The sequence below is a fragment of the Tachysurus vachellii genome, chromosome 11, assembly GCF_030014155.1.
Source record: "Tachysurus vachellii isolate PV-2020 chromosome 11, HZAU_Pvac_v1, whole genome shotgun sequence".
In the NCBI taxonomy this organism is placed as follows: Eukaryota; Metazoa; Chordata; class Actinopteri; order Siluriformes; family Bagridae; genus Tachysurus; species Tachysurus vachellii.
In genome coordinates, this window is record NC_083470.1 from 21967588 (window position 1) to 21993441 (window position 25854).

Sequence of the window (25854 nt, forward strand, 5' to 3'; positions counted from 1 at the left end):
TCATATAGCAGATAGTCAACCACGAGTTCGATTGGCCAATCAAAATGTGCATAGCTGTCGCGTATATAAAAAAAAACCTTAAAATAGCATAATGCAAAGTAGTTATTTGTGTATTTATTTATCAGTAATGTAAAAATATGCATTATATTCTTTACCAATCAGAATTCTATCTATCTATCTATCTATCTATCTATCTATCTATCTATCTATCTATCAAAATGTACATGTCGTGTATATAAAAAAACCTTAAAATAGCATAATGCAAAGTAGTTATTTGTGTATTTATTTATCAATAATGTAAAAATATGCATTATATTCTTTACCAATCAGAATTCTATCTATCTGTCTATCAAAATCTAAAAAGCATAATTTAATACTCAGAATCAGAACCCACCTTTATGGTCATTATACTCAAGTCTAATTAAATTATGTATAGCTTCAGCATCAACAGGTCAACAGAATAAATATAGAAAATAAGAAGAAAAAAATGAATAAGAACTTAAATATTTAGATTAAGGGTATTAAGACGTGATGATTGTGCATTGTGCAATTGTGTCCTTGTGCAATTGTGCATTCACACACTGCAGCCACAGTCCTGGGGATGATGAGGGAGGGGAAACTGAGGGTATTTGTTTACCTGAGCAGAGAAGGAGGTGGAGAGGGCGGTGGGTGGGAGGAAGGGGACGTCTATGTGGGCATAAACACTACTGCCATAATTCAACAATCTCACTAATTCAACACTATAGGATTTTACAGCGACCTTTGGTTATTTAAACGCTTATTGTATGTTTAATAGGTACTTCAATTCTGTTAGTGTTTATTCAATACTGGGTGTTCACTCAAGAATGTTTTTACCTGTACATGAGTAGGTTTAAGTTTGACTAACTGCTGGGTGACATCCTATCTTGTTTACTTTAGCTCCAGTTAAGATTGTGCGCTCGCGCTGTGTTTAGTTAATGTAAGAGGTGTCGCGAGCGCGCAAGGTGTGTTTAACTTGTCCGGGAAAACTTGATCTGTACGTTTTAAAATATCCCAAACGGACAGCTGTAAAGTCGTTTTTGATCAGTTTTAACGTTGTTTACCGGACAACCATGTCTTAACGAAAGTTTCGAACCTGTACATGGGATTTTGCCTCAGAGACGAGAGTGCGCGGTTGATGGAGTCCGGCGCGTGCGATGAAGCGAGTCTCCGCGCGCTCTTTCGCGCGTGCGATCTCGACAATTCGGGTCTTATTGAGAAATGGGAGTTTGAACAGATGTGTTCGGAGCTGCGCGTGCGTTCGGCGGATATCGACGACATATTTACTAAACTGGACACGAACCAGGACGGAGCGATAAACATGAACGAGTTCATCCACGGGTTTCAGACGGCCACCAGACTGTCGAGTGAAGGAGGCACGAGCGAGCGGGTGAAGTGCGCGGAGCCTTTCACACAGGCCTGGGAGGAGTTCAGGACTCGCCTCGGGGAACTGAACAAGTTTATCCCACGGTGAGGAGACCTGCAACTATTATTCACTAAAGTACTAAAGAATCACATTCACAGCTTATTGCACAATCATTCTGTCTTAACTGGCCAGATCCAGAAACCCATTAACACATTAAACACTTTACCCTTAATGTTAAATAATGAGTGTATTCACCTTTATAGGTATTGTAACTTAACCCTGTAGGTAAATTCATGCTATTCAAAAAAGTTAAGTTATTCAAGTTATATAAAAAAGGGAATTGTGTTCAACATGAACACTTTAGGGTTAGACACTTACTGTCCTGAATTCACTTGAGAAATCTGAGAAATATTGTGGGACGAATAAAGGAATATCTTATATATATATATATATATATATATATATATATATATATATATATATATATATATATATATACTTGCTGTCCCATTCACTTTAACAGTATATATATATATATATATATATATATATATATATATATATATATATATATATATATATATATATATATATATATATATATCAATTAAATGGATATAAAACTTAGCAGAAGTTAATTCAACACAGTAGACAACAGTTCAACAAGGTGCATTCACTTAATTCGCCTTAATGATGTAGGTGTTATTCAGTGTTATAAGTGTTATATGACTATTGTAGGCATTATTCAACATTCTAAGAGTCAGTTAATCATTGTAGGTGTTGTTGAGCATGACGTGAGATCAGTTTTCTCTGTTAACATAGTAAAGTATATGTTATGTACACTAACTACAAACTTAACTACACTAACTACATTATAAAAATACCATATAGAGTATAGAGTAATGATTTGTTAAAAAACATTTAATGGAAATGAATATTCGGGTGACCACACAAATGTTCAAAATATATATCACTAGTAGTATACAATATTTGAACGACCGACCTGTGTCAGTCTAATCAGAGCTTGAACATTTTATATATATATTCACCTCATCTCTTTTCTAAACTTTATATTCTAGAAAGTAATACCCTATAAGTAGCATCTCTCTCAAGGGTGTGATAACTTATGTAATAAAGACACAAGAAATTCTGTTGAATCACACCTGTTTGCTTAATGAGTCAGGAAATTTACCCAGCTACATGGTTTACACTTTATGATAAACATGTTTACTTTTTATTTCTGGGATGTAGGATGTTTTAGAATAATTTATGCCAAAGCTTGCACTTTTGGTTTTACTTTTCCTTAATGCAAAAGGACTATTTTGGTGCTTTTACTAACCACTCACTTCATCTTCATTTGTTCAGTTGTTCTTGCGTGGCACAACTGATAAGCATTTATAATTGTTGGTAAATTGCTCTGGGAAAAAAAAAGAATAATAAAACACGTAGGAACGTGGAAGCATTTGGGCAGAAACAGTATCTGTGCACCTCTGTCTGGCCACGTAACACCATCTCATTGTTGATTATTTTATTGTAACAGTGCATCCCAATGTGTTTTCTTCTTTAGCTGTCTTAGCTTTGTGTGCTCGATTTGAAAAATGCCAAATGACTGGTGATGGTAATCAAAATGCTATCAACAAAAAACTCTGCAGTCTTTATTTGTTTTTACTATTTTTACGTTTGTGCCACAATCATGAAAATATGGTCCTTCTTGTCCTAAAATAATACATAAGCCATTATTTACAGTGTTCAGAATTTATGTCTTGAAGCTATTTTGCGAACATTTTTTATTCTCTACATAACAGTTCTGTTTATCCACCACATTTATGATTTGCTTTAGTGTGTAAAGTTCAGTGTGTAAGTGTTTGGAGAGCTAACAGACGTCTACACAAGTGCACTAATGAACAGATGTAGACCAGGAACCATAGGGATGATAGGCCCAGTGCAGAGTTTATGGTTTTGTTTTGTTTTGTTTTGTTTTGTTTTGTTTTGTTTTGTTTTGTTTTGTTTTGTTTTGTTTTGTTTTGTTTTGTTTTGTTTTGGATAAAGCGAGCTTTCAAGACATAGCGTACAGTACACACTAAAACACACTCAGTGTATTTGTGATTAGAGCAACTAAATCCAAAAATATTTGAATGGGGTAAAACTGCCTAATGACCAAAGAGTTTATCTTCGTTAAGCTAATTTAAAAGTTTTTTTTAATTACATTTGCCTCACCCCACCAAGGGTTTGGCTCCCATAAACAGAGTTGCATGTTCTTCCTGTGCTTCAGGAGTTTACTCCTGGTACTCCAGCTTCCTCCCCCAGTCCAACGACAGTCTCTGTAAGCTGATTGGCATATGTAAATTCTCCATAGTCTGCGTTGGCACCTTGCCCAGACCTCGCCCTGCCTTGTACACTGATTCTCCTGGGATAGACTCCGGGATTCTGCCACCATGCGTTGAAAAAGCGGTTCAGAAAATAGATGGATGGATGGATGGATGGATGGATGGATGGATGGAGGATATTGGCTGATACTCAGGATTTCCCTTTAACTATGGGAAGAGAAAAACTTGTATCGTGCCCTCTCTACTTTCATTGTGTTATAATTGTAATGCATTCTGTCATTCTTAAAAGTATTTTTTCACTTTAGAGCCATTATTTTTTGTTCTACTTATATATATTTTTTTACATCTTCAATAGACTCCACAACCCTAATGATATCAGATAATGTTTACGCATATTAATCATTTTCTTCCATCGCTTTGTGTGTGTAGAATCGATCAGGTTTCGACTCTGTACCAGAACATCAGTCTGACCGACACCAGGATGATCCCTCAGTATGAGAAAGTCCTTCTAAACTTCAGCAGAGAGATCAAACTCCAGAGTAAAGAGATGGAGCGCCTGGCTCTGGCTGTCAAAAGGTACGCACACATAAAAATGTCACCACCATTAGATAATCAGCTCAAACTTGACATTTCTGCAGTGTGGTGGTAAAATTTAGTGTAACTTTATTTGTATTTGCAGGGCTCAGGACCAGGCTGCCATTCAGCTGAGTGCTATGGAGGAGGAGATGGACCAGCGCATTCACGCAACCGAGAAAAACACACGTATGGAGGTCGGTACAGCGGCACCATCGCCTCAAAAAAATCCAGCCTTTAATGGGTTTAAGTTCAAGTAATGCGCTTGTGTGCTGCAGTTTACTCAAATATGAGGAAGTTGTTTAAAAAAACACCAAATGATCACATAATCATTAATCTATAACTCCGAGGCTGCAAATACGTCCCACAAATCCAAAATGTTTCCCTTTCACTATATGAGCTTAAGCAGGACATATTAGCATAGCATTGTGAATAGGTAAACATTTTATTTAGGTAATGATCCTGCTCTGAACTTTGTGTTTACGTTGAATCTAACTTTATAATGTGAGACTAGTTGTGTTTCCATGGAGCCTCTATTTGGCATGTTATATAACATAACTAAATGAACACTCTGGTTAGGTAAATACTTCTATCATGTGAGTTTTCTGGATGAGCTCCAGATCTTTATTTATCTACGGGCGTTAGCAGTTTTCAGGGCTGAGAAGCGTTGGTTGAGTCGCGTCTGCTCGCGTCCTTAACCCTGTATTTAATCTTTACTTTCTGTTCCTGGTCCATCACTTATCAGCTGGCCCAAGTTTATGAAACATTTCTAACTTACTTGCGACTGTACAGTACCTGCTCCGTCTGGAAAGGGTTGTCAGTTAGTTGAGACAGTATGTACGAGTTATCAAAGTACTGTTTGTTACGTTACATGTTTTTTTTTTTTTTCCTAAATGCATTACATACTTTATAGTGATCCAGTTAACATTGGGTACAGTACGTCATGGGAAAAAGTTCAAACAAACAGCTGATTATGTGATATTTATATCATGAGCCATGTTCCAGCAGCGCAAGCAGTTTTTTTCTCTCTGAAGTTCTAGATAAATTTATGGAAACTTATGAAAAGGTTTATTTTGTGTGTTTTTTCCCCCCAGTGTCCTTCACACGTGGAACGGATCACATCCAATATTTGTACTGAATAAACCACACTCTATTTCAGTCATCCAATTACGTCTAATTCGGTGTACTTTTTTTTGTGTGTGTGTGTGAAAAAATATGATAAATTTTAAACGGAGAGTGAAAAGATGAGCTGAAAAGTTGAATGTATATAAAACTCTCTGTTGTTCTGTTTCCTTTAGGAGTTAAAGAAGGCAGAGGCAGCACTGAGCATTATGAAAGACCAGTATGAAGCTCAGCTGAGCGAGTTACAGCAGACGGTCCTCACCCTGCAGATGGTGAGATTTTGTTTCATGACCATCAATAAATTCAGTTTATTCTCCATTTGCTGCTGAATGCTGGATTCCGATTGGTCAGAAGGCGTTGGTTCATTTTCTATCACAGCAGCTTCTATGAATGTGTTTATTCGAATGCATTATTGTTTCTGTAGTAACAACGTATACATGGCAGACGGTCCACATTTGCATATTTTTTTTTTATAGGGGTCTTTATGCTTTATGCGTTTGTATAATTTGAGAAAGGATTCGCCAGCTTTTGTCTTTGTAACACAGAGGTTTTCGATCAAGCAGCTTTTTTGTCTAAAAGTAAAAGATGACTGGTGATGAACAAAAAAAGGATTTTGTGAGGTAATGTGGATGTTAGACAATGTTAAATGTAACTATGTAGGAATAATTGTTCTAACTTTACATACAACGTTACAAATAAAATATGTATAAAATATATAGCTATTAACTAAAACATTCTATAAATGTTTTATTCCCTCTTTAATAAAGAACCACACATTTTAGTATAGCATTTTATTTCATTCCTGCTTGGAATGCAACTCTACAGTATCTCAGTCTACAAGACTGTGTGAGGTCGTACAAATGGTCATACGAAATATTACAAACGAGCTTTTATTAAACCAAATCATTTGCACTTGACAGTATTTGAAAATGTTTCACAGATACACGATAGTTTAACAGCGCGCCTTGATCTTCATGTCACTGTTACCATTCTCCTGTTATGTCATATCGAATGTCATGAACAAGGAACCCGCTGATGTTTGGTCTCTTTCACAGTTTGAAGACCAGAACAAGGGCACCGGCCTTAGAGAAGAAAACGTAGCACTGAAGCGAAAGAATAATGAGCTGACCCTGGTATGACAAGATTATTACTTTAACCTGGTGTATAGTTTGCAGTTAAACAGTTAAAGCCATTTGTGTGTTTATTTCTTTATGAACATGGGATCCTGCTTGCATGTGTTTATGAGTCATAGTTACTAAAGGAAGTAAATAAGCACAGGTTAAAAAAAATGTGCATAAAAATGGACACAGGCCCACCGTGCTTAATAACCACTGGTGAGAATGCTTTAATTCGAATGAAGAACATACACGCATATACAAGCACTTTTTTATGTTATCCCTTTACTCCTTTACTCCATTTTCTACCCTATAATTTGCATAGTTTCTAGGGCTACGGGTTTCTAGGGTTTCTAGTTTCTAGTGTAAATTTGATACCAGACGTGAAGCCTTTCCTTTGTGTTACGGCTCATTCAGCTTCCAGATCCACATCAGATCCACGTCTTAATTCACTTTTCTCACAGCGTGTCCTTGTTGTTTAGTAGAAACTGATTAAGAACTGAAGACATTCGAACCCTGCAGTGATGAACAATCCATATTCAGTCTCAGTGGTTTGGATTTTTTCCAATTACTTTTCATTAATGTGACTTGACAGGCAACAGGTGTATTAGTGCATTTTTATGAGTCAGTAAGTAAATATGACCGCTCATGTTTAAAGCCTGTCAGGGATTTTGTGAACACACTGTTCTTTTATGACTTTTGGTGCCAAGTTAAAATTTCACTTGAAGTTCAGATCTAAAAAAAAAAAAAAAAAAACATGAAAAAACAACTTTTGCACCTTGACAAGGACAATTCCCGAAACCACAGTCTAAACAGCACACCACCTTGCCATCATGCTGCTGATTACTTCCCTATAACAGTGTTTTATTCCTTACTTACACTCTGCAGTGTAGTGCGATTATAGAACCAGGGCTGTGATACATTCGTTTAGTTATCTTAGTTATCTAAAGTAGTTTTTACTGTCACAGCAAAACCAGAAGCTGAAGCAGGAACTGCTGGAGTCTCTCACCAATATAGCTTTGCTGCAGAGTGAGCTGGACTCCCTCAAGAGTGATATTACTGACCAGAGCATCAATCTCGAGCGGTAAGAGCTCTTTTTTTTTTTTTTTCGGGATTGTGAGGATGGGGCCGTCTGGAGAATGTCACGCCTTCTTTGATGCACCGTTGCGTCAGTCAGCATTGTGGTCCTGTTAGTTCCTCAGGAGCTCTTGGTTGCTTAATTCTACTCGACTAAAACCTCACTCACTCTCACTCATTTTCTACCGCTTATCTGAACTACCTCGTGTCACCGGGAGCCTGTGCCTATCTCAGGCGTCATCGGGCATCAAGGCAGGATACACCCTGGATGGAGTGCCAACCCATCACAGGGCACACACACACTCTCATTCACATACACACTCACACACTACGGACAATTTTCCAGAGATGCCAATCAACCTACCATGTATGTCTTTGGACCGGGGGAGGAAACCGGAGTACCCGGAGGAAACCCCCGAGGCACGGGGAGAACATGCAAACTCCACACACACAAGGCGGAGGTGGGAATCAAACCCCCAACCCTGGAGGTGTGAGGCGAACATGCTAACCACTAAGCCACCGTGCCCCCTTCGACTAAATCTGTTGTAAAAAAAAAAAAAAGGACATTATTTACATTTACATTATTTACTGTCTGTTATCACCCAAAAGAGGATGAGGTTCACTGAGTCTGGTTCCTCTCATGGTTTCTTCCTTATCTCATCTCAAGGAGTTTTTCCTTCCAGCATCACCCCAGGCTTGATCATTAGTGATAGATGTTACAGATATCTAGTAACTTAATTTTAAACAATGACAATGTGAATTGTTAAAAGTGCTATAAAAATAAATTGAATTTAATTTTTTAAGATCTCTTTAAATAACTAGCTTATTATCGTTTAGCGATATTAGGTAATATTCATGCCGGTACAGGTCTAGAACTTCGCTAAACCTTTACATTAAACATCAGAATGAGGAAGAGAATTGCTGGGGTTTCCTGGGATTTTCCCACACTGCAATCTCAAAAAACATACAACATGTGGTGTTGTAGTCCTGTGGGTAGAAATACTATTTTGATGCGAGATGTCAGAGGAGAAATACCAGACTGATTTAACCTGACAGGAAAGCTACGGTAACTAAATAAGCACTCTTTACAACCGTGTTGTAAAGCATCACAGAAAGTACACAAAAAAGCATCACAAAATACACAACACATCGACGTGGATGGACTACAACAACAGAAGACCATATAACATTCCGAAATCACAAGATCACAGACGCTTGACGTGAACATTAACAGAGCAGATATGCCGACGTATTGAGGTGTAGGTCTAGAATGTAATACGTGAAGTTATTAATGTAATGAAGTGCATTAAAAACAAAAATGTGCAACAGGGGTTGGAGGAGAGTGTAAGGGTGGTGTTGTGTTACTGTATCTGACTAGTTCTTAGGTAAACTCTGAGGGATGGGTGAATTTACGTGAGTGAGTCACACACACACACACAGCCTTCATACACACGTATGGACACTGATCCTTTCACGCACTATCAGTTTCTGGCCACTCCCATTGCTGTTTGCTCTTCTAGCATCATAAGAGCAGGATATCCTGGAGTGACACCACACACCTAAGGAATTTGGTGACCTTGTTGCTCAGCAACTAAGCCGGAGACCTATCTGAATGAATGCTTCAGTGGGTCTTTGGTGTTCACTGTTTCTGTGTGTTACTGTTTAAGGACACTACTTCAGTCGTTTATGGGCAGTTACCATGGACCAGAATTTTACTGTAAGCTCTATTGTTTACTCGAAACCTAACTTCTAAGGGACGGATACTGAACCCTATAAAATTTTATAATATGAGGCTATAGTGTATATTTGGTAGTCTGGGGAAAACCAGTCAGTCCGAACCCCACTATCCCACACCCGGACGTGTGCAATGTGGAAATGCTTGTATTTACTTTTATTCATGTCTAGGCTGTAATCCAGCAAAGATCACATTGGTAAGGAGCCAGTTTAACAAACATGGTAGTAAAAACAGTCAGTCTGCCTAAATATGTCAGCAAAACGATTTCCTCCCAGATTGAATGTCACAAAAAAATAATCGTCATCAACCATCAGCTCCTGCATTGTTGTTTAACAGAGAACGTGCACATTAACAAACATTACTGTAAATGCGTCAGAGTTCGATTAATTTCATCTGTAGATTTACAATGCCAAGCTTAAAATAAATTATTAACATTATGTCATGTAAAATTTGGAATATTAAACATTTGACATTAAAAATTAAATTCTTTTAATTCATTTTTGGGGGGCACGGTGGCTTAGTGGTTAGCACGTTCGCCTCACACCTCCAGGGTCGGGGTTCGATTCCCACCTCCACCTTGTGCGTGTGGAGTTTGCATGTTCTCCCCGTGCCTCGGGGGTTTCCTCCGGGTACTCCGGTTTCCTCCCCTGGTCCAAAGACATGCATGGTAGGTTGATTGGCATCTCTGGAAAATTGTCCCTAGTGCGTGAGTGAATGAGAGTGTGTGTGTGTGTGTGTGTGTGCCCTGCGATGGGTTGGCACTGTGTCCAGGGTGTATCCTGCCTTGATGCCCGATGACGCCTGAGATAGGCACAGGCTCCCCGTGACCCGAGGTAGTTCGGATAAGCGGTAGAAGATGAATGAATGAATGAATAATTCATTTTTGCGAGTAACCAGATTTAACTATACATTTCCTTCACTTTATTTCAGGAGAGTGAACAGTGCCACGTACGTCAGGCTAAAAACTACTATTTTGGCATGACAGAGAAATGAGAGACAAACTTATGTCGTTTTCTTATGTAGTTTAATCCAACTTTCTAACACAGGCGTAACACAGACTAAAAGGTCACTCTGTTCACTTCCTCCTTCTGCTCTATTCATGTGCAGTCAGATGGAAACGTCTATGCTGACCGAATTCTTCCCTCTGAAAAAGAAGTCTTAACTCGAAAACGGAACATTTACAGCTTACCTTACAAATACCTTTGTTAAATCTCCCAGAAGACTTTCAGAATTTCGAGTTACCTGGTTTTCTGTTCACAAGGAAGCGTGTGAAAATCCTTGTGCTTGGTTATTGAACATAGGCTACTGATACGGTGGATAGTTGATGGATGCTATACAGTAATTTGGATATTATCCAAGTAGTAGCTGTAATTTTTTTCTAATGAGATCATTTCTTTGTGCAGAGATGAAGCCCTAATGAGGTCTTTTTCTGAGGATAGGGACAACCTGGAGAGGCAGGTTGAGATTCTTCAGTAAGTATAAGAATGATTTGTAAATGATTTTGTTATATTCCAGCATACAACATAAGGCAAACTGTTTTCTGTTTATTTTCTGTTCTGGCCTTTAGGTTAGCTAACAGGAAGCTTCACGACACCAACGATGGTCTACGTATGACTCTGGAGAACAGCCAAAGCAAGAACAAGTATCCGGTACAGTATATGCTTGAATATGATAATTTGAGCTCTGTAAACAAATGTTGTGCCTTAGCAGAAATAAAGTCAGTTTGAAGATGGATTTAGATTTACACTCGAACAATGACCTGCTCTAATCTCACTGAGGGGGTTTGGGATTAGTGTGACACTAAAAGCAGACTAAAATGTTAAAATAATGTTTGCAGAGAGGAAGCGGACTGTCTCCTTCAAGTACCATCAATAGGACAAAGAACACGTGCTCCCCATATTTTGAAAGGTATGTCTGGAGTATCAGGTTATACATGTGGAATTGTATATAAAATGTAAATATATATATATATAAATAATATATAAATATTTATATATAAATATGTAAATATATATATATATATATATATATATATATATATATATATATATATATATATATATATATATATATATATATATATAATGTATGTGTGTGTATATATATATATATATATATATATATATATATATATATATATATATATATATATATATATATATATATATATATATATACATATATATATATATATAAACAAATATATATATATGTTGCGGTACTTTGTTACTTGCACATTTGTTATTGCTGTTATTACCAAGTACAGCATCTTGTAATTTATACACAAGAAAACAAACAAACAGTATGGTTACTGTTACATATTTCTCTGTATGATGATACACCGGATGCTTGAATTTCCTCCGGGATCAATAACGTATCTATCCATCCATCCATCCATCCATCCATTTTGTTTGAGAAAGAAAACTGGAGACTTGCGAAATCCAGCGTAAAAACGATAAATTTTTTTTTTGTTAAATAATGTCACATTTTAAAATTTATCTGAATAAATTGTACGCGAACACCGAACAAGTCTCTGAAAACGGGTTTCTGCTATAGAAATGAACCCGTATTTAATATTTGACACATTTCAAACCTACGATTTGAATTGTGGACGAAGTTCCTTCAGCGCTGCTGTTACTGAAATTTAACCTACACTTTTAAAACAATCGGATCCGAGAATACGAGAATGTTTGACAATGTCGGTATTAATGCATGTTAAAATAGTACAATGCGTATATATTGTGTACTAGCTACTAATAATACAGAACAATAGCGTACAGAAGAAAACTACATGATACAGAACAACATAATGCACAGCAAGTGTCTATCTAGAACCATGAAAAGTATAAATAGTTGTTTTTGCTTCATCGAATTATTTCTGTGGCTCAGCAGGTGCTGCTACAGGGACGACGATTACGAGCAGCTGCGGATAGCCGAGTGCCTGCAAACTCCAAGCAGAGACTCTTTGGCTCTGGCTCTGTGTGATCCCATGTGCAAACACAGAAGTTGTGAGGTGGACAGCCTGGACGAGAGCTGTGTGGACAGTGGCATGTCCACTCTGCGTTCCAACAACGGCTACGACTCGGAGCAGGAGGGCATCGGTCACTCGCATGACGCTCTCATGGCTAACTTCAGCTGCTCAGGAGACACCTCAGATACAGAGGTGAGAGAACACACACACACACACACACACACACACACACACACACATGGACATTATACTCAAACTGATTATTTTTTCTAATTATTTCTGATACAATATTTCACACAGGTATTATAACAGACAAAATGTGAATGAAAAAAATAAAGAAAATCCAGAATCACTTTCTTTCTCTGCACTTTGAAGAGAACAACAACCTCTTAATCAAAATAGACGATGAGCTCATTTATGCTTTGCTCAGGAACTTCTGGTTATATTGTATATGACTGTAGAAAGGGCATTATCTATAATAACACTCTCCAGAGTTCATGATAACTTATATTCACACTTTCTGGTGTCACTCAAATGAGGATGGATTTCCTTTTGAGTCTGGTTCATCTCAAGGATTCCTACAGTGGCATTTTGTTGAAGGTTCCATGAAGGAATGTTATACAAATACAACTGTATTAAACTGAACGAATAATTCAGGCATATCGTTTGCACAAGCTTCTCTTACTTTATATACCATCATGTATTGGATGTAGTACTGTAAAACTCTAAAAATAGGGTTTGTTATAGAAAAAAGTGCTGGTGCTGGTGATGTTGTGTTCATAACGTTTCATGATCGGAACCTCCTGACTCTCCTGACCTGAACTTATCTTGTGCATGTGCGTTCTTGTGTTCGTAGGTGCCGGATGTACGAGACAAGACAGGATATGAATCAGACAGCGAGTCTATCATGAACATCCATTCAAATCCAGGCGACACAAAAGACGTCAGCGCTTCGGGGAAGAAATGTCTTTCCGCCATCTTCGACGAGGTACCTACGGGCTTTAACAGACGACTTCAACCTTAAACGCCGAAATCACTTAAACACTCAAGATGAATCATCTCAATAAACCTTTCACTTTATCTGGCAATCGAATGTGAGCGAAACTGTACTGTACATATTCAGAAACCCTAGCATTAAAAGGCTAATAAAATAAAGAAATAGAATGAATAGTGAGATTTATACCTGTGTTCTTGGTGCTGATTGGGCACAAAGAGTTTTATTTTCTATGATAGCAGCTCTGGCAGTGGTTTCAGAGGCAAATTAAAAGGTTTTTATTATGCTTATTATTGTTATATGTTAGCATAATACCAGCAGAAAAAGGTTGATTGTTCTCTTGGTAACATGGGAATCTGCACGGGTTATAACATAATATGATAACGATAACAAGAACTAACCTGTTTCCTGGATTGTACCTGCCTTATACCACCCCATTGTTGATTATTTGCCCCCTAGAGTTTTATTCCTTACATCACAATGCCTCAGTGGACACTTGTTTTATTACACAACTTCTCACAAGATATTACACAATAATCTTTTGTCTCTAAAGGTGTTCTTTTCAAGCTAAATTGTTTTCCTACAGAAACTGAAGGACAAGATGGAGGTGATGGCTCAGGGATCTGAAAAAACCTACAACATCGTATTAGCAGGTGATGCTGCCGTGGGCAAATCCAGCTTTCTCTTACGCCTCTGTAAAAACGAGTTTAAAGGCTTCACCAGCACCACTCTGGGTAAGTTCACGACTCCTTTATATTTTATGTCCTTTGTGTCTTTACTCAGCAGTCATACCGACCCAGACATTTCTTATGCTCGTATGATACTGTACAAGCTGTGTAAGCTGATTTTAAAATGATATTTATATATTCTAAACTTCTTATTAGTATATAAAAGAAAAAGGCATTGATGGTGTTGAAGTTGAAATTTTAGTCAGAACATAAGATTTATATTTACACATATAGATAAGTATTACTGTTGGGATAAAGCTTAGGTGATGATAAGATACGAAATTACTCCTATTTTGTTTTTGTTGTTAAGGAGTTGATTTCCAGATGAAAACTCTTGTGGTAGATGGAGTGCCGACGGTGCTGCAGCTTTGGGATACAGCGGGCCAGGAGAGGTGAGAAGCTGAAGCGTGGTCATGAAAATAATCTGGATGGATGGATGGATGGATGGATGGATGGATGGAAGGACGGACAGGCAGACATACAGTTAGACAGACAGACAGACAGACAGACAGACAGACAGACAGACAGACAGACAGACAGACAGACAGATAGATAGATAGATAGATAGATAGATAGATAGATAGATAGATAGATAGATAGATACTTTATTTATCCTGGATGAAATCCAATAATCCAGTAACAACATACAGAGAAATAAGATTATCACTAACATAGTATGGTTCCATCCCGACAGGTTCAAAAGCATCGCAAAGTCCTACTTCAGACGGGCCGATGGCGTTCTCCTGCTCTATGATGTAACCTGCGAGAAGAGTTTTCTAAATGTGCGAGAATGGGTGGACACCATCGAGGTATTTCTGATACTTTATCCCATAAACGAATAGCGCAGTATTAGTTTATTCTGGCCAGGGACAAGAGCTTTGATACTGAGAAAACCTGCTTACACAGAACAAACTCATAGTGAAAGTCTAGAGGCACTTCTTTTAATCCAATCATTAAGCTTTCATAATATTTTACTGTGAGCAAAAAATTCTAAACTATAATCTTTACATTTTTTATACTTTTTGGTTTTTTGCATATTATGTATATTATAGTATGTCTTTATTCTTTATATATATAGATATATATTTTGCTGCTGTATCAGAGAGATTTCCCCATTGTGGAATGAATAAAGGTCTATCTTACAGTATCTTATCTTATCTTATCTTATCTTATCTTATCTTATCTTATCTTATCTTATCTTAACATTAATGTCTCAGGATGTGATGAGATGTGAAAGCTGCTTTAGCAACGACGCACTCGTACATTTTCCCAACATTTTACATGTGCCACAAAGAAGTAATGAGTCATTCTGTTATTGTTATTTTTCATGTAAGGAAACATTACTGAAATGACCTATACATGTACCGTATGGAGATTTTAAAAATAAATACATCAGGGAAGTGAATTCAGCAGCAAAAAAGTTCAACGGTGATCTCTTTTGCTTGTTTGTCATGTACATACTGTACATTGTTGATTTAAGCTTCTCATCTCCAGGATGTGTCCCAGCATAAAATCCCCATTATGCTGGTCGGGAATAAGACAGATCTGCGCCAGCAGGCTCTTCACGATGGCGTCACGTGTATCTCAACCAGCTACGGAGAAAAACTGGCCAGGGTGAGAGGATTCGTAATCAGAGAGTCAGAGTCAGCTTTATTGTCTATTCTGATACAGGACATACAGGACATACAGAGACTTGAAACCGCATTAATTCTGTCTCAGTCACACGGTGCAGCAAACAGGAACAAACAACAACCATATATTTATACGTGTGTGTGTGTACATATATGTGTATGTAAACATGGCAGAAAAACAATTATGTACATAAAGTTAAATTACAAGTATAACTAGCATTTTCAAATATTATCAACAATGATATAACTCCTATTCTTACCTGTGGGCACATGCATAATGTGTGTTTCATGCACATAACTATGTGAACTCTGTGTGCCTGGATATTCACAGACTTACAGCTCCCTCTTCTGTGAGACGAGTGCAAAGGATGGCTCTAACATCATCGAGGCAGTGCTCCATTTAGCACGGTGAGTTTCTCCGAGCGCACGCAATGAGGACCGTACACAGGCACCAGCCTCGCTTAACCCCCAAACTAAAACCTACTTTATAAGATTGCAAATATTTTAATGTGAAGACAAACTAAGTATCAACTCTTTGTGTATACCAAACTAGACACACTGTATTAAATACTAGATACACTGCTTTCACTTATTCAGCACATGAGGGCAGCAAATCTGCTCCAATTGTGTCTGTGAGCATCAGGAATACATGATGACTCATTGTGCAGTCTTGCAATAAACTTCACCGCATTTTCCTTTTGGCATTGTATTCAACACGACACTTCATTTGTATAAAGTCCATACATTTTAACTTTATCTGTATGTGCAAATGTCCAAATATCACCTCTCCTGAGCGGCACAAGAGCAAAGCCTTCAGGTTCGAATCCTTTCAATCGCAGCAACACAAGCGATCATGAACATCTGGGAGCTAATGTACAGTATGTGAGAAGAGGGTTGATACTGAATTACTCTAGAAAATGGTGAAAAGATATTTAAAAAAAAAACTTAATAGTTTAATAATAAATAGGTTTATTTATAAACCTATTTATTGCTACCACCCAACATATTAAAGTTTTTAATTTGTTATTATTATTTTTTTTTTTCCACAGAGAGGTTATCAAACATGCACATGAGCGCAAAGGCTCAACCCTGGGACAAATCCTGTCCGGAAGCTCCAACACAAAGCTCACCAACTCGAAGTGCTGCAGGACCTGATGCATGTTCTTCTATCATATCATGTATCATCCTAAGCACATATAGATTGTACACTTCTTCTACATATCTCTATTGCAGCCTACCTCTGATTGCACAGCACGAGCTTCATGTTGTACACACAGGCAGCAAAATATGAGCTGCGTTCACATTCACACGATATGCTATTTTGCACATATAAAAGACACAATTCTTCCACGACTTGTTAGTAAAATCAGGTGTTACATACACCATACATAAATAAACCTTTGATCACTCAGTGCCTTATGACCTGACTAGATTTGTATAATCATAGCTAGTATTATAACCTTTATTTATGATAAAGAGAGAATATCAGTTTATTTTACTTTCCTTTTAAACCAGAATCTGAATTATTTACCTGAGAGATCATTGTTTCTTATTCAGACAAATGTAGCCTGAAGGCCTTGTATATTACGCATTTATACGTAAATGTAAGACGACTTTATTTTAGCTAACAGAGTTTAGCAGACCTGAAGGGTTTAGATTTCTGTTTTGTTAACGACTTTATTCATGCTTTACGAAATACAACGGTTTCATTATTACAATTTATTGAGTTCAGACACCGAAGCACCTGACAGTCATTACTTATATATTTCCATATTTGACTTTATATTGTATAATATTTGATTCACTGATATGTTAGATAAATGTAGTTATCAAACAAACTTAAATGTAATGACCAATGATGAATTTTATTTAAGCTGATCATCAATTCAAACTAGCTACAATCCACAAATGACCAAAAACACAAATTCACAGAATTGTGATATATTGGTATGAGGGTATAACGTTAAATAAACATTTTTCTTTAAGGTTCAGAGAACTTGTAAGATTTTTAAAACCGAATTCTTACTAAAAATCAATACACCAAAAATCAAGGTATTGCATTTGTATTAAGATATGTTTATGATGTTTGATTAACAGTTTAACTTACCAAAGAAAATCACTGCCAGTGCACATTCAGTGCCAAACCTCAACTCTATAATAACTTTTATACCAAGTACCGGCCAGCTTTGGATTGTTAAACATGTTTATCAGTACATTCCACAGATTTTTCCCCTTCTTTTTTATTTTTGCAAAGGAACTTTTTCATATATAGCACATTAGAAATTCTTGTATATTCTAAATATGTACTTAAACTCTGCGTCTTACAAACCTTGGAATTCCTAAATTGTATTGAATTCTTTTTTTTTAATTGCATCATTAAATTAAAATCCAAACTTTTCTTTTAAACAAACGTATATTTAGCCATTTTCAAATTGAATTACTGTAGTTTCTGATTTCAGATGCACTATTTTCTAAAGATATTATTATTAAACGAATTATCCTAATTAGCCTTGTATTGTTTTTTTTATTTCATAAACCAACATTAATGAACCTGGTTCATGTTAAAGTTTTACTTATATAGCCACAAATGCCGTTCAATAACGTGTGCTGTTTCTGTTGCGTAACACGGAAAACTGCTCAGCAGACAAACGTTTCAATTTGGGAATTTTATTGTGGCAATACTAACATATAAAACATAACAACACAAAAACAATCAAAACTGACATTACAAACTTCATAAGGCTTTGAGTCCCAGTGTTCCACAAACTGGGTTTGTTTTTTTTTTTATCTTGGTTTTCCCAGAGTTGCATCGTAGAACAGACAAAGACCAAAGTAAAAATGTGTAAAAGTGTTTTGTGAGCCATGCAAAGATCATTTGTATTTTCAATCAATCACATCTGGCAAATTAGGGAAAATAAGTAAGCAAAAAAAAAAGTACAAAAAAAAAAAAAAAAAAATTGCATATACCGACACAGTAAAGATGTTTTCTAAAGTTGCATATTTTCATTTATCACACTCTGTGATTTATGAATGATCCAATGGGAAATGTGTTGCTTTACATGCAAAGCCAATTAGTCTATTTGTTTGACCTGCATCATTGTAACTGTGTGAAGAGAAATGTCAATGAAAAGCAGCTTGGGCTCATTAAAAAATATTGACGCAATTGTAAAAGAATTTAGAATTTGAATTTCATCCAGTTTGATCCAATTCTTTCAGACCTCTCTGCAGAAAATCTCGACAAGGTTCTATTTTCTTTCGTTGAAAATTCTTACACATTTTCTGTACAAACAAACATTTCTCTTCCCCTCATTTTAAAGAAAAGTTTATCAGTTAAATATCCGATGTATTTTAAAACGAATGTTTTGTGTAGAATTCGAGACTTTGTTTAGTTGAATATTAACATGTAAAACGTGTATGAAATGTTACATGGAGCAATATGCAACTTCCAATCCCGACACAACAGATTATTTACCGTATCCTTAATGCATATTCATCTCAGTCAAACATCGCGTTTTATTTGATCTAATTTGGGCAATTCTGTTAAAACTAGCTAATTAGTGATTAGGTTTAGATGAACACATTGAAATATCTTGTGCAAACTTCAGTGGTAGCCCTGTGGGTTAGATTTTGTTCATGGTTTCATTTCATTGTTTTTTATAATCTAATTCCGTCTAGAAAAGGCCACCGCAAAAGTTTTTGACAACAATCTGTGGTTGTGCCTTTGTGTAATAAGAGGTTATATGAGCAACAAATAAGCAAAATGAAAAACCGATGTGTTTCGCATGTGTTTTGTTTATGGTTCCATATTTCACTAGTATTCATTGGCGGTAATAATCAGTGACCAGAAGAGCTTTTGCCACACTACAACCTCAAGAAGCGTTAGCATTTTTAACCAACATACTACACACTGCCGTGACATCTCAGTCAGCTAAGCATGTCTAGAGTTTTTTATTTTTTTGTTCCACTAAACAGAATCGTTTTTGTGCATACGGAATGACTTGCATTACAGAAGGAGTGGACAAATCGGTACTGGACGTTACTTCTATATATCTGTACGTTTTTACATTTACATCATTTAGCAGACACCCTTATCCAGAGTGACTTACAACTGAGCAACTGAGGGTTAAGGGCCTTGCTCAGGGGCCCTTCCGATCAGTAGCCCAACACTTTACCCACTGAGCTACCACATCCCTGTATCTAGTTGCCTGAAGAACAAATCCAGAACCAGAGGGGAATAAACTGCTTTTTATTGTTTTTCATAAAGCAAAAGCTTTCATTTGGTATGTATATATGTATATATGTATGTATGTATAACCTCGCCAGTCGTTTTAACTGGAACACCTGCTCATTCAGCCAATCAGGTGGCAGCATCAAGGTTAAGGCCAAGTGCTTCAGTTCATTTTAAAAATGTGGGTAAATATTGGTGTGTTTTAGAAACCTAGTCTCCTTGGCACAACAGTCTTGGGTTACACAGAATGATGCAAACGGAAAAGAAAGAAAAAGAAAAAGATCTAGCAGTTCTGTGATCGGAAACACCTTGATGAGAAAGATCAGAGGCCAGACTGAATGTAGCTGAATGGAAGGCTGTAGTATTTCAAATAATTACCGTCTACAACCTTGGTGAGAAGAAAAACATCTCAGAATGAGCAGCATGTTGAAAACAACCGTCATATAGTCTTCGTAACTGAAAGTGAACGCAGGCTGAAACATTGGCTGACTGAATGAATCGCTGATTTTTTGTTGAGGTCTTAACCAACAAGGGATTACATGAAGAATAATAACTACAAACCTCTTCATTTCTCTTAGTGCGTATTAATGTACTTAGCACACTATTTTCCCTTTCTTTATTACACTGCGTTAGCTAGCACTTTTTATACTAGCAGTTGTAACAGGCAACAAAAATACTCTACTACTTGCCCAGTGTGTTAGTTAATGTATATATGATTTGTCCACCCGTGTGGAAAACATGTGTTTTAGCTTTTAGCTACAGTATACTGTATACATTAGCTTTAGCCCTAAGTTGTCTGGTTTTGCTGGTCTTTAGGTTAGGGTTTAATGCACAAAAGCACAAGCATTGGATTGACTGCCTACATTACTACTGCTACTATGTTTTTGTTTTTGTTTTTTTGTTTTTTTTAACAAGAATGAAGAGCAGCAATCATACGATCATGACTGAGGCTTTAAGCATCACATGATTTAAGAGAATCTTTTCCTAAAACTACAAACAAACGTCTGAGATCATCTGATCCGAGTTCAATCCGAATTGGAAAGACTGACAATTTTGAGGTACAATAAGATCCACTTCTACAATGTACAAATGCCATGCAAATACTTACAATGATGATTACACAAGATCTGAGACACGTTCAATGATAATGGTGTGTATTTTGTTCACAGTATTTACAGACAGAAGCATGCGGTCAACTCAGTAAATCGATACACGACTAGCAAAACGAAGGTGTTTGAATGCAAGCACGTGAATTCAGGAACGAAACCAAAGAGCATCTATAGTCACAGTAATTTATGCGGGAGAACTGGTCATTTACACTTATAGTGACAATAAATATGAAGTGATATGCAGAATACTCGAAGTATTTCTATGTACATGTACGTAATGGCTTATCCACCACTGATGAGCTGTAAATGACATAGCCATGAATACGATACTTACATTAACACGACGTGTATGTGCATGTTTAGGTTTGCTGCGATAAAGTATACACTAGGCTGTGTGCAGATCTTTCAGTAAGTCTCGTGCGGTCCTGAGAATGCCGTTCAGCGCTATACGTTTCACACGTACACGCGATCACTTCTCTATCGCATGATATTACGATGCCATATGTCTATAGCCCTTGTGCTACTCTCTCCTCTATTTTTGAATCACTTTACATCAAGGTTTCCAACATTTGAATGACTAACTGAAATATTTATACATTAATCTTTGAATAATATTTTTTTTTTATTTTAAGGATAAACTGTCTTCTGGAGCAGAATGTACTGGAGTGTTTGAGACCAAGATGTTTAGCCAGTTTGGACTGGATAGACTTAAACAGGAGTGGACAAATCAGTACTCGGGGCACTCAGGATAAACAGATATCAGGTCTGGGTTATTCTTTTACTCATTTTAAGCTTTAAATGGTCTTCAATTGGCAGATCGTTTTACTAGCGAAATGAGACTACTGTATATTCAAGGAATTTCCACCTGCTATCTTCCACATTTTTTGCATTGCGCCGTACCACGTACATCGGACAATCCGGTTAATAGTAGAATAATTTCTACATCTTTTCTAATGTTTAGGAACAATGTCATCAGTTAAGACAAAAAACACGCAAGCCAGATTCCAAGCTGTGACAAATGAAGCCGGCCAAATTACAGACGCTCATGATTGGCTAGTGTCGATGTGATTGACAGGGAAGTGAGAGCAATTCCATCCCGCCCACCCAGAGAATATTGTTGAACTTGATCTTTGTCAAGCTTTCATTAAAAAGTGGATAGATACAGTATTATGTACCACACAAACTAACTAATTATATTACATCAGCCACCACTTTTTAGTCAGCTACAAATCGAAACAAAGGTCTAGGCAACACAGTGATGCTTTTTCTTGAACAAATGAATACATGATTTGTCCACCCCTGTATTTCAGTCTGATTTTTTTTTTTTATTCTAATGTATAGTGATCCATCTTTGAACTAATTCTACCTCCTACATACACCTTAAAGGCATATGGACTGGCTTTGACCTCTTGTAACCTGATATTTATTTTGTCCTCTACAAACATCCTTTCATTCTTCACCATGCAATATCTTCTAATGACATCAGAAATCTGAAAAATCTGAAAATAGTTTTTTTTTTTTTCTTCTTTTGTTTTTTTTTAAATATTGTGCTGTTCTGTATAAGAAAAGTCCACAGCAAATCACATAATAGTCAGAAAAATATTTTTACTTCTCTTCCACCGCCTTGCCTGATTAGGTCTATTTAAATAAAATAGCTCAGTCCTTTTTTTTTTTTCTTTCTTTTTTTTTCTTCTTTTGCTGAAAAATAGCAGTAAAGGTACGTTTGACATAAAAATGTATAAAATGTCTAAAAACAGATTTGAAGGTTTATCACATCTCTTTTGTCCTTACTGTAGAATGAAGAATTGAAATGCTGTGGCTTTGAGGAACAAGGAAGGGAAGGTTTGTCTCAGGCTTGTCTCGAGAGTCTGTTATGAGCAAAACTGTTGATTATTACAGTAACTTAAAAGAGCGAACCAAATGATCCGATACGAGGGTTGGTGTGTTTGCTACAGAAGAGTAATTAACTGCATATGAAATGTGCTAATTCATCCTAAGATGGATTTTTATACTAGTAGCTACTGGATTAATTAGAACATCTGAGGTTTAATTAACAGGATCCTGCCATGCTGAGATGATCAGAATGCATGAGACAATGATCTTCATTGACAACACGAAATAAGAGATGCACCAATCCAATACTGAGTATCTGTATCAGGCTGATATTGGAGCTGAAGCTCGGTTACTGGTGGAAACGTGTGAATCTGTGGACACTTTTTCAGCTCGTATAAATCGACGGGACGGTAAATAAAATGAGATAATATACATGGTGTAAGGAATAATGAACGTTAAAAGGCTAAAATGCAACGAGTGTCAGTGTGTGTAACTAGGCAACAGTGATCTCTTCTGTTACATGACATGTTAGTGTGTATCTGTACTTGCATACCCTTTTGTTACACAAATGAGTACATACGTTTAGTTTATAGTATTTAATTAAGATTAAGATGCAGCATGAGTCTTAAAATTTGAAACATTACCCAAAAACTTCTCTCCAAGTTGCCCCCTGAGCCAATCCTACACCAAATGAAACCCCACACAGTTTTAATTCCACTTTTTTTTTAAACCATTTAAACAACATCCAAAAGGTTTTAGATGTATTTAACATTGCACAACCTTCACAATCCTCTCCTTCACTATCCTTCCTCTTAGTTCTGTGCACATGAATTTGGTGCATACTATCATCATCCTCCAGGTTTATTATTTTCCAATAACAGCATTTCACGCACCATTTTATTCCTTTTATACCAAAGCAGTTTGCAAATGATCACCATTTTTAATGGAAAGCTTTTATTTCGTTTCTGTTTAGACTTAGTTCCAAGTCACTTCCTGTTATCGCTTACGTTCTAGCAGCTGTAAACTTCATTAACCTCTCTTTTATTTTGCTCTCTTGACTACAGTAAAAACAAATATGTAGCTTGTTGTGTTACTGCCAAACCCTCCATCCTGAAGACACTTAAAGTTAAACTCACACTGTGACAAAGAGCTGACAGTGGAGACTCCTTCTGAACAATTTCAATAAATGTCTCATCACAGAAAACTTTACTAAATCATTCATTCATTCATCTTCTACCGCTTATCCGAACTACCTCGGGTCACGGGGAGCCTGTGCCTATCTCAGGCGTCATCGGGCATCAAGGCAGGATACACCCTGGACGGAGTGCCAACCCATCGCAGGGCACACACACTCTCATTCACTCACGCAATCACACACTAGGGACAATTTTCCAGAGATGCCAATCAGCCTACCATGCATGTCTTTGGACCGGGGGAGGAAACCGGAGTACCCGGAGGAAACCCCCGAGGCACGGGGAGAACATGCAAACTCCACACACACAAGGTGGAGGCGGGAATCGAACCCCGACCCTGGAGGTGTGAGGCGAACGTGCTAACCACTAAGCCACCGTGCCCCCCTTTACTAAATCAATACACACTTTTTTTAATCCAATTATGTGGAAAAATCACATTAAAAGTCTTCGTAAATGACCTGTAACTATAGACTACTATACTAAACGATTAGAACCTGGGGTTTGCCTTCCAGATGAACAACTGCTGCTTTTATATACAGCTTCTGACCAATCAGGATCGAGAATTTACCAGAGTATTAAAAAAAGGCATTTCAGGATCTCATATACTATAATATCAGTATCTAATCAATATCAGCAAGAATTACGGCTCGGATATCAGTATTGGATTGATGATGAAATGAAGAAATGTAATTGGTGCATCCCTTCTTGAAGCTTTCTGCAGACATATTAGCTGCTGTTTTTTTTTTTTTATTGTTAGTTTGTTTTTTTTAGCTACAGTTCTATTCTACTCATTCACTGCTACCTCAAAAACACTGCAACTTGCCTGGAACGTGTTTGAGTTGCAGCTCAGCACTTGCAGCTCCTCTACTATTCATGGCTTTGTTACAGTTACAGTTACAGTTGTTACAGTTACAGTTGAGGGTGAATCCAGCCTGAGGGTCCAAGTTAAATAAATAAACGGCATGATGTACGAGAGCAAACCTTCCTTCCTGATCAGCATGTCCCAATAGTTCATCCCTGCTGATAGAGGGCCTTGCAGCCATATGCTCTTAGATGTAAGCATTAGTCTCCCCACAGTTGCTCTGTCAGGAGCTCGAGTTTGTAGCAGAGCCAGCGGCGCAGCGGGCAGTAGTACTCATAGTGGAACTGCTCAAACTCGGGCGTCTCTCGGATGTCCTGTAGGAATGAAACGTCCAGGTCGGATTCCAGCAGAACCAGCAAGAGGACCAATAGGAAAAGGAGCAGGACTGAAGCCACGGCTATGAGCCGGGCAGCACTGTGGAGGACCGCTTGGATCTGTGGCGTGCCATTTGATTGGCTACACAGTGACTGATGGGCAACCTCTCGGGTCAGTTCTTCCTGCCGCTCAGCCCAAAGCTCTGCCTGCATTTCTGGACTGGCATGGAGCTCCTTCAGCAAGCGCCCAGGGCTTTGGTACAGGAAGTCCACACAACCCTGTGTTTCCTCCACCGGTGTGGGCATCATGCTTGAACATGGGCTGTACACTGTATCTGAGATGGCATGAGACCCGTCTTCATCATCCTCCTCCATCTCCTGCTTGCTCCACTCTCCCTCCAGTCCATTGGTAGAAATGGACGATTCCTTCTGTCCTGTCTCTTGAGCTTCGTACTCCGTCTCCTCCAGGTCAGGGTCTTCCGGCAGCATGGATGGCTTTAATGGGGACAAGTGAACCGAGTCTTGCAAAACCAGGAGACCTACAGAATAACAGAAAAACGTCACTGACAACAACAAAAACTCAAGACAACTAATCAGCCTGAGCAATGTAGTGACAAAACCATAGGTAAGCAAACTGACATGAGAAAGGAAAGAGGTG

At 37.5% G+C, this 25854-nt stretch overlaps 2 protein-coding genes across 7 annotated transcripts in view; one reads left to right on the forward strand and one right to left on the reverse strand.

Moving 5' to 3' along the window:
- The first annotated feature begins 742 nt into the window (after positions 1–742).
- Positions 743–18074, forward strand: rasef (RAS and EF-hand domain containing). Of its 3 annotated transcripts, none has more exons than XM_060881035.1 (17): positions 743–1488; positions 4141–4287; positions 4391–4481; positions 5583–5678; positions 6462–6539; positions 7490–7605; positions 10737–10787; positions 10901–10982; positions 11171–11241; positions 12223–12496; positions 13161–13292; positions 13885–14032; positions 14337–14418; positions 14721–14835; positions 15521–15640; positions 15989–16065; positions 16707–18074. In XM_060881035.1, the coding sequence occupies exons 1-17, from the start codon at positions 1121–1123 to the stop codon at positions 16810–16812; spliced, it is 2154 nt and encodes a 717-aa protein (XP_060737018.1). In that variant the 5' UTR covers positions 743–1120; the 3' UTR covers positions 16813–18074. The 3 variants fall into 3 exon arrangements, with proteins under 3 accessions (XP_060737018.1, XP_060737016.1, XP_060737017.1); XM_060881033.1 differs by having other exon boundaries at positions 744–1488; positions 10737–10805; XM_060881034.1 differs by having other exon boundaries at positions 744–1488; positions 10737–10805; positions 12226–12496.
- Positions 18075–21022: 2948 nt separating this feature from the next.
- The window catches only part of frmd3 (FERM domain containing 3), a 41088-nt gene continuing 36256 nt past the window's right edge, over positions 21023–25854 (reverse strand). For all 4 annotated transcript variants that reach the window (XM_060881039.1, XM_060881038.1, XM_060881037.1 and 1 more), the window contains exon 14: positions 21023–25735. In XM_060881039.1, coding sequence (XP_060737022.1) covers positions 25083–25735 — 653 coding nt within the window. In that variant the 3' untranslated portion in view covers positions 21023–25082. The remainder of the gene's footprint in view (positions 25736–25854) is intronic.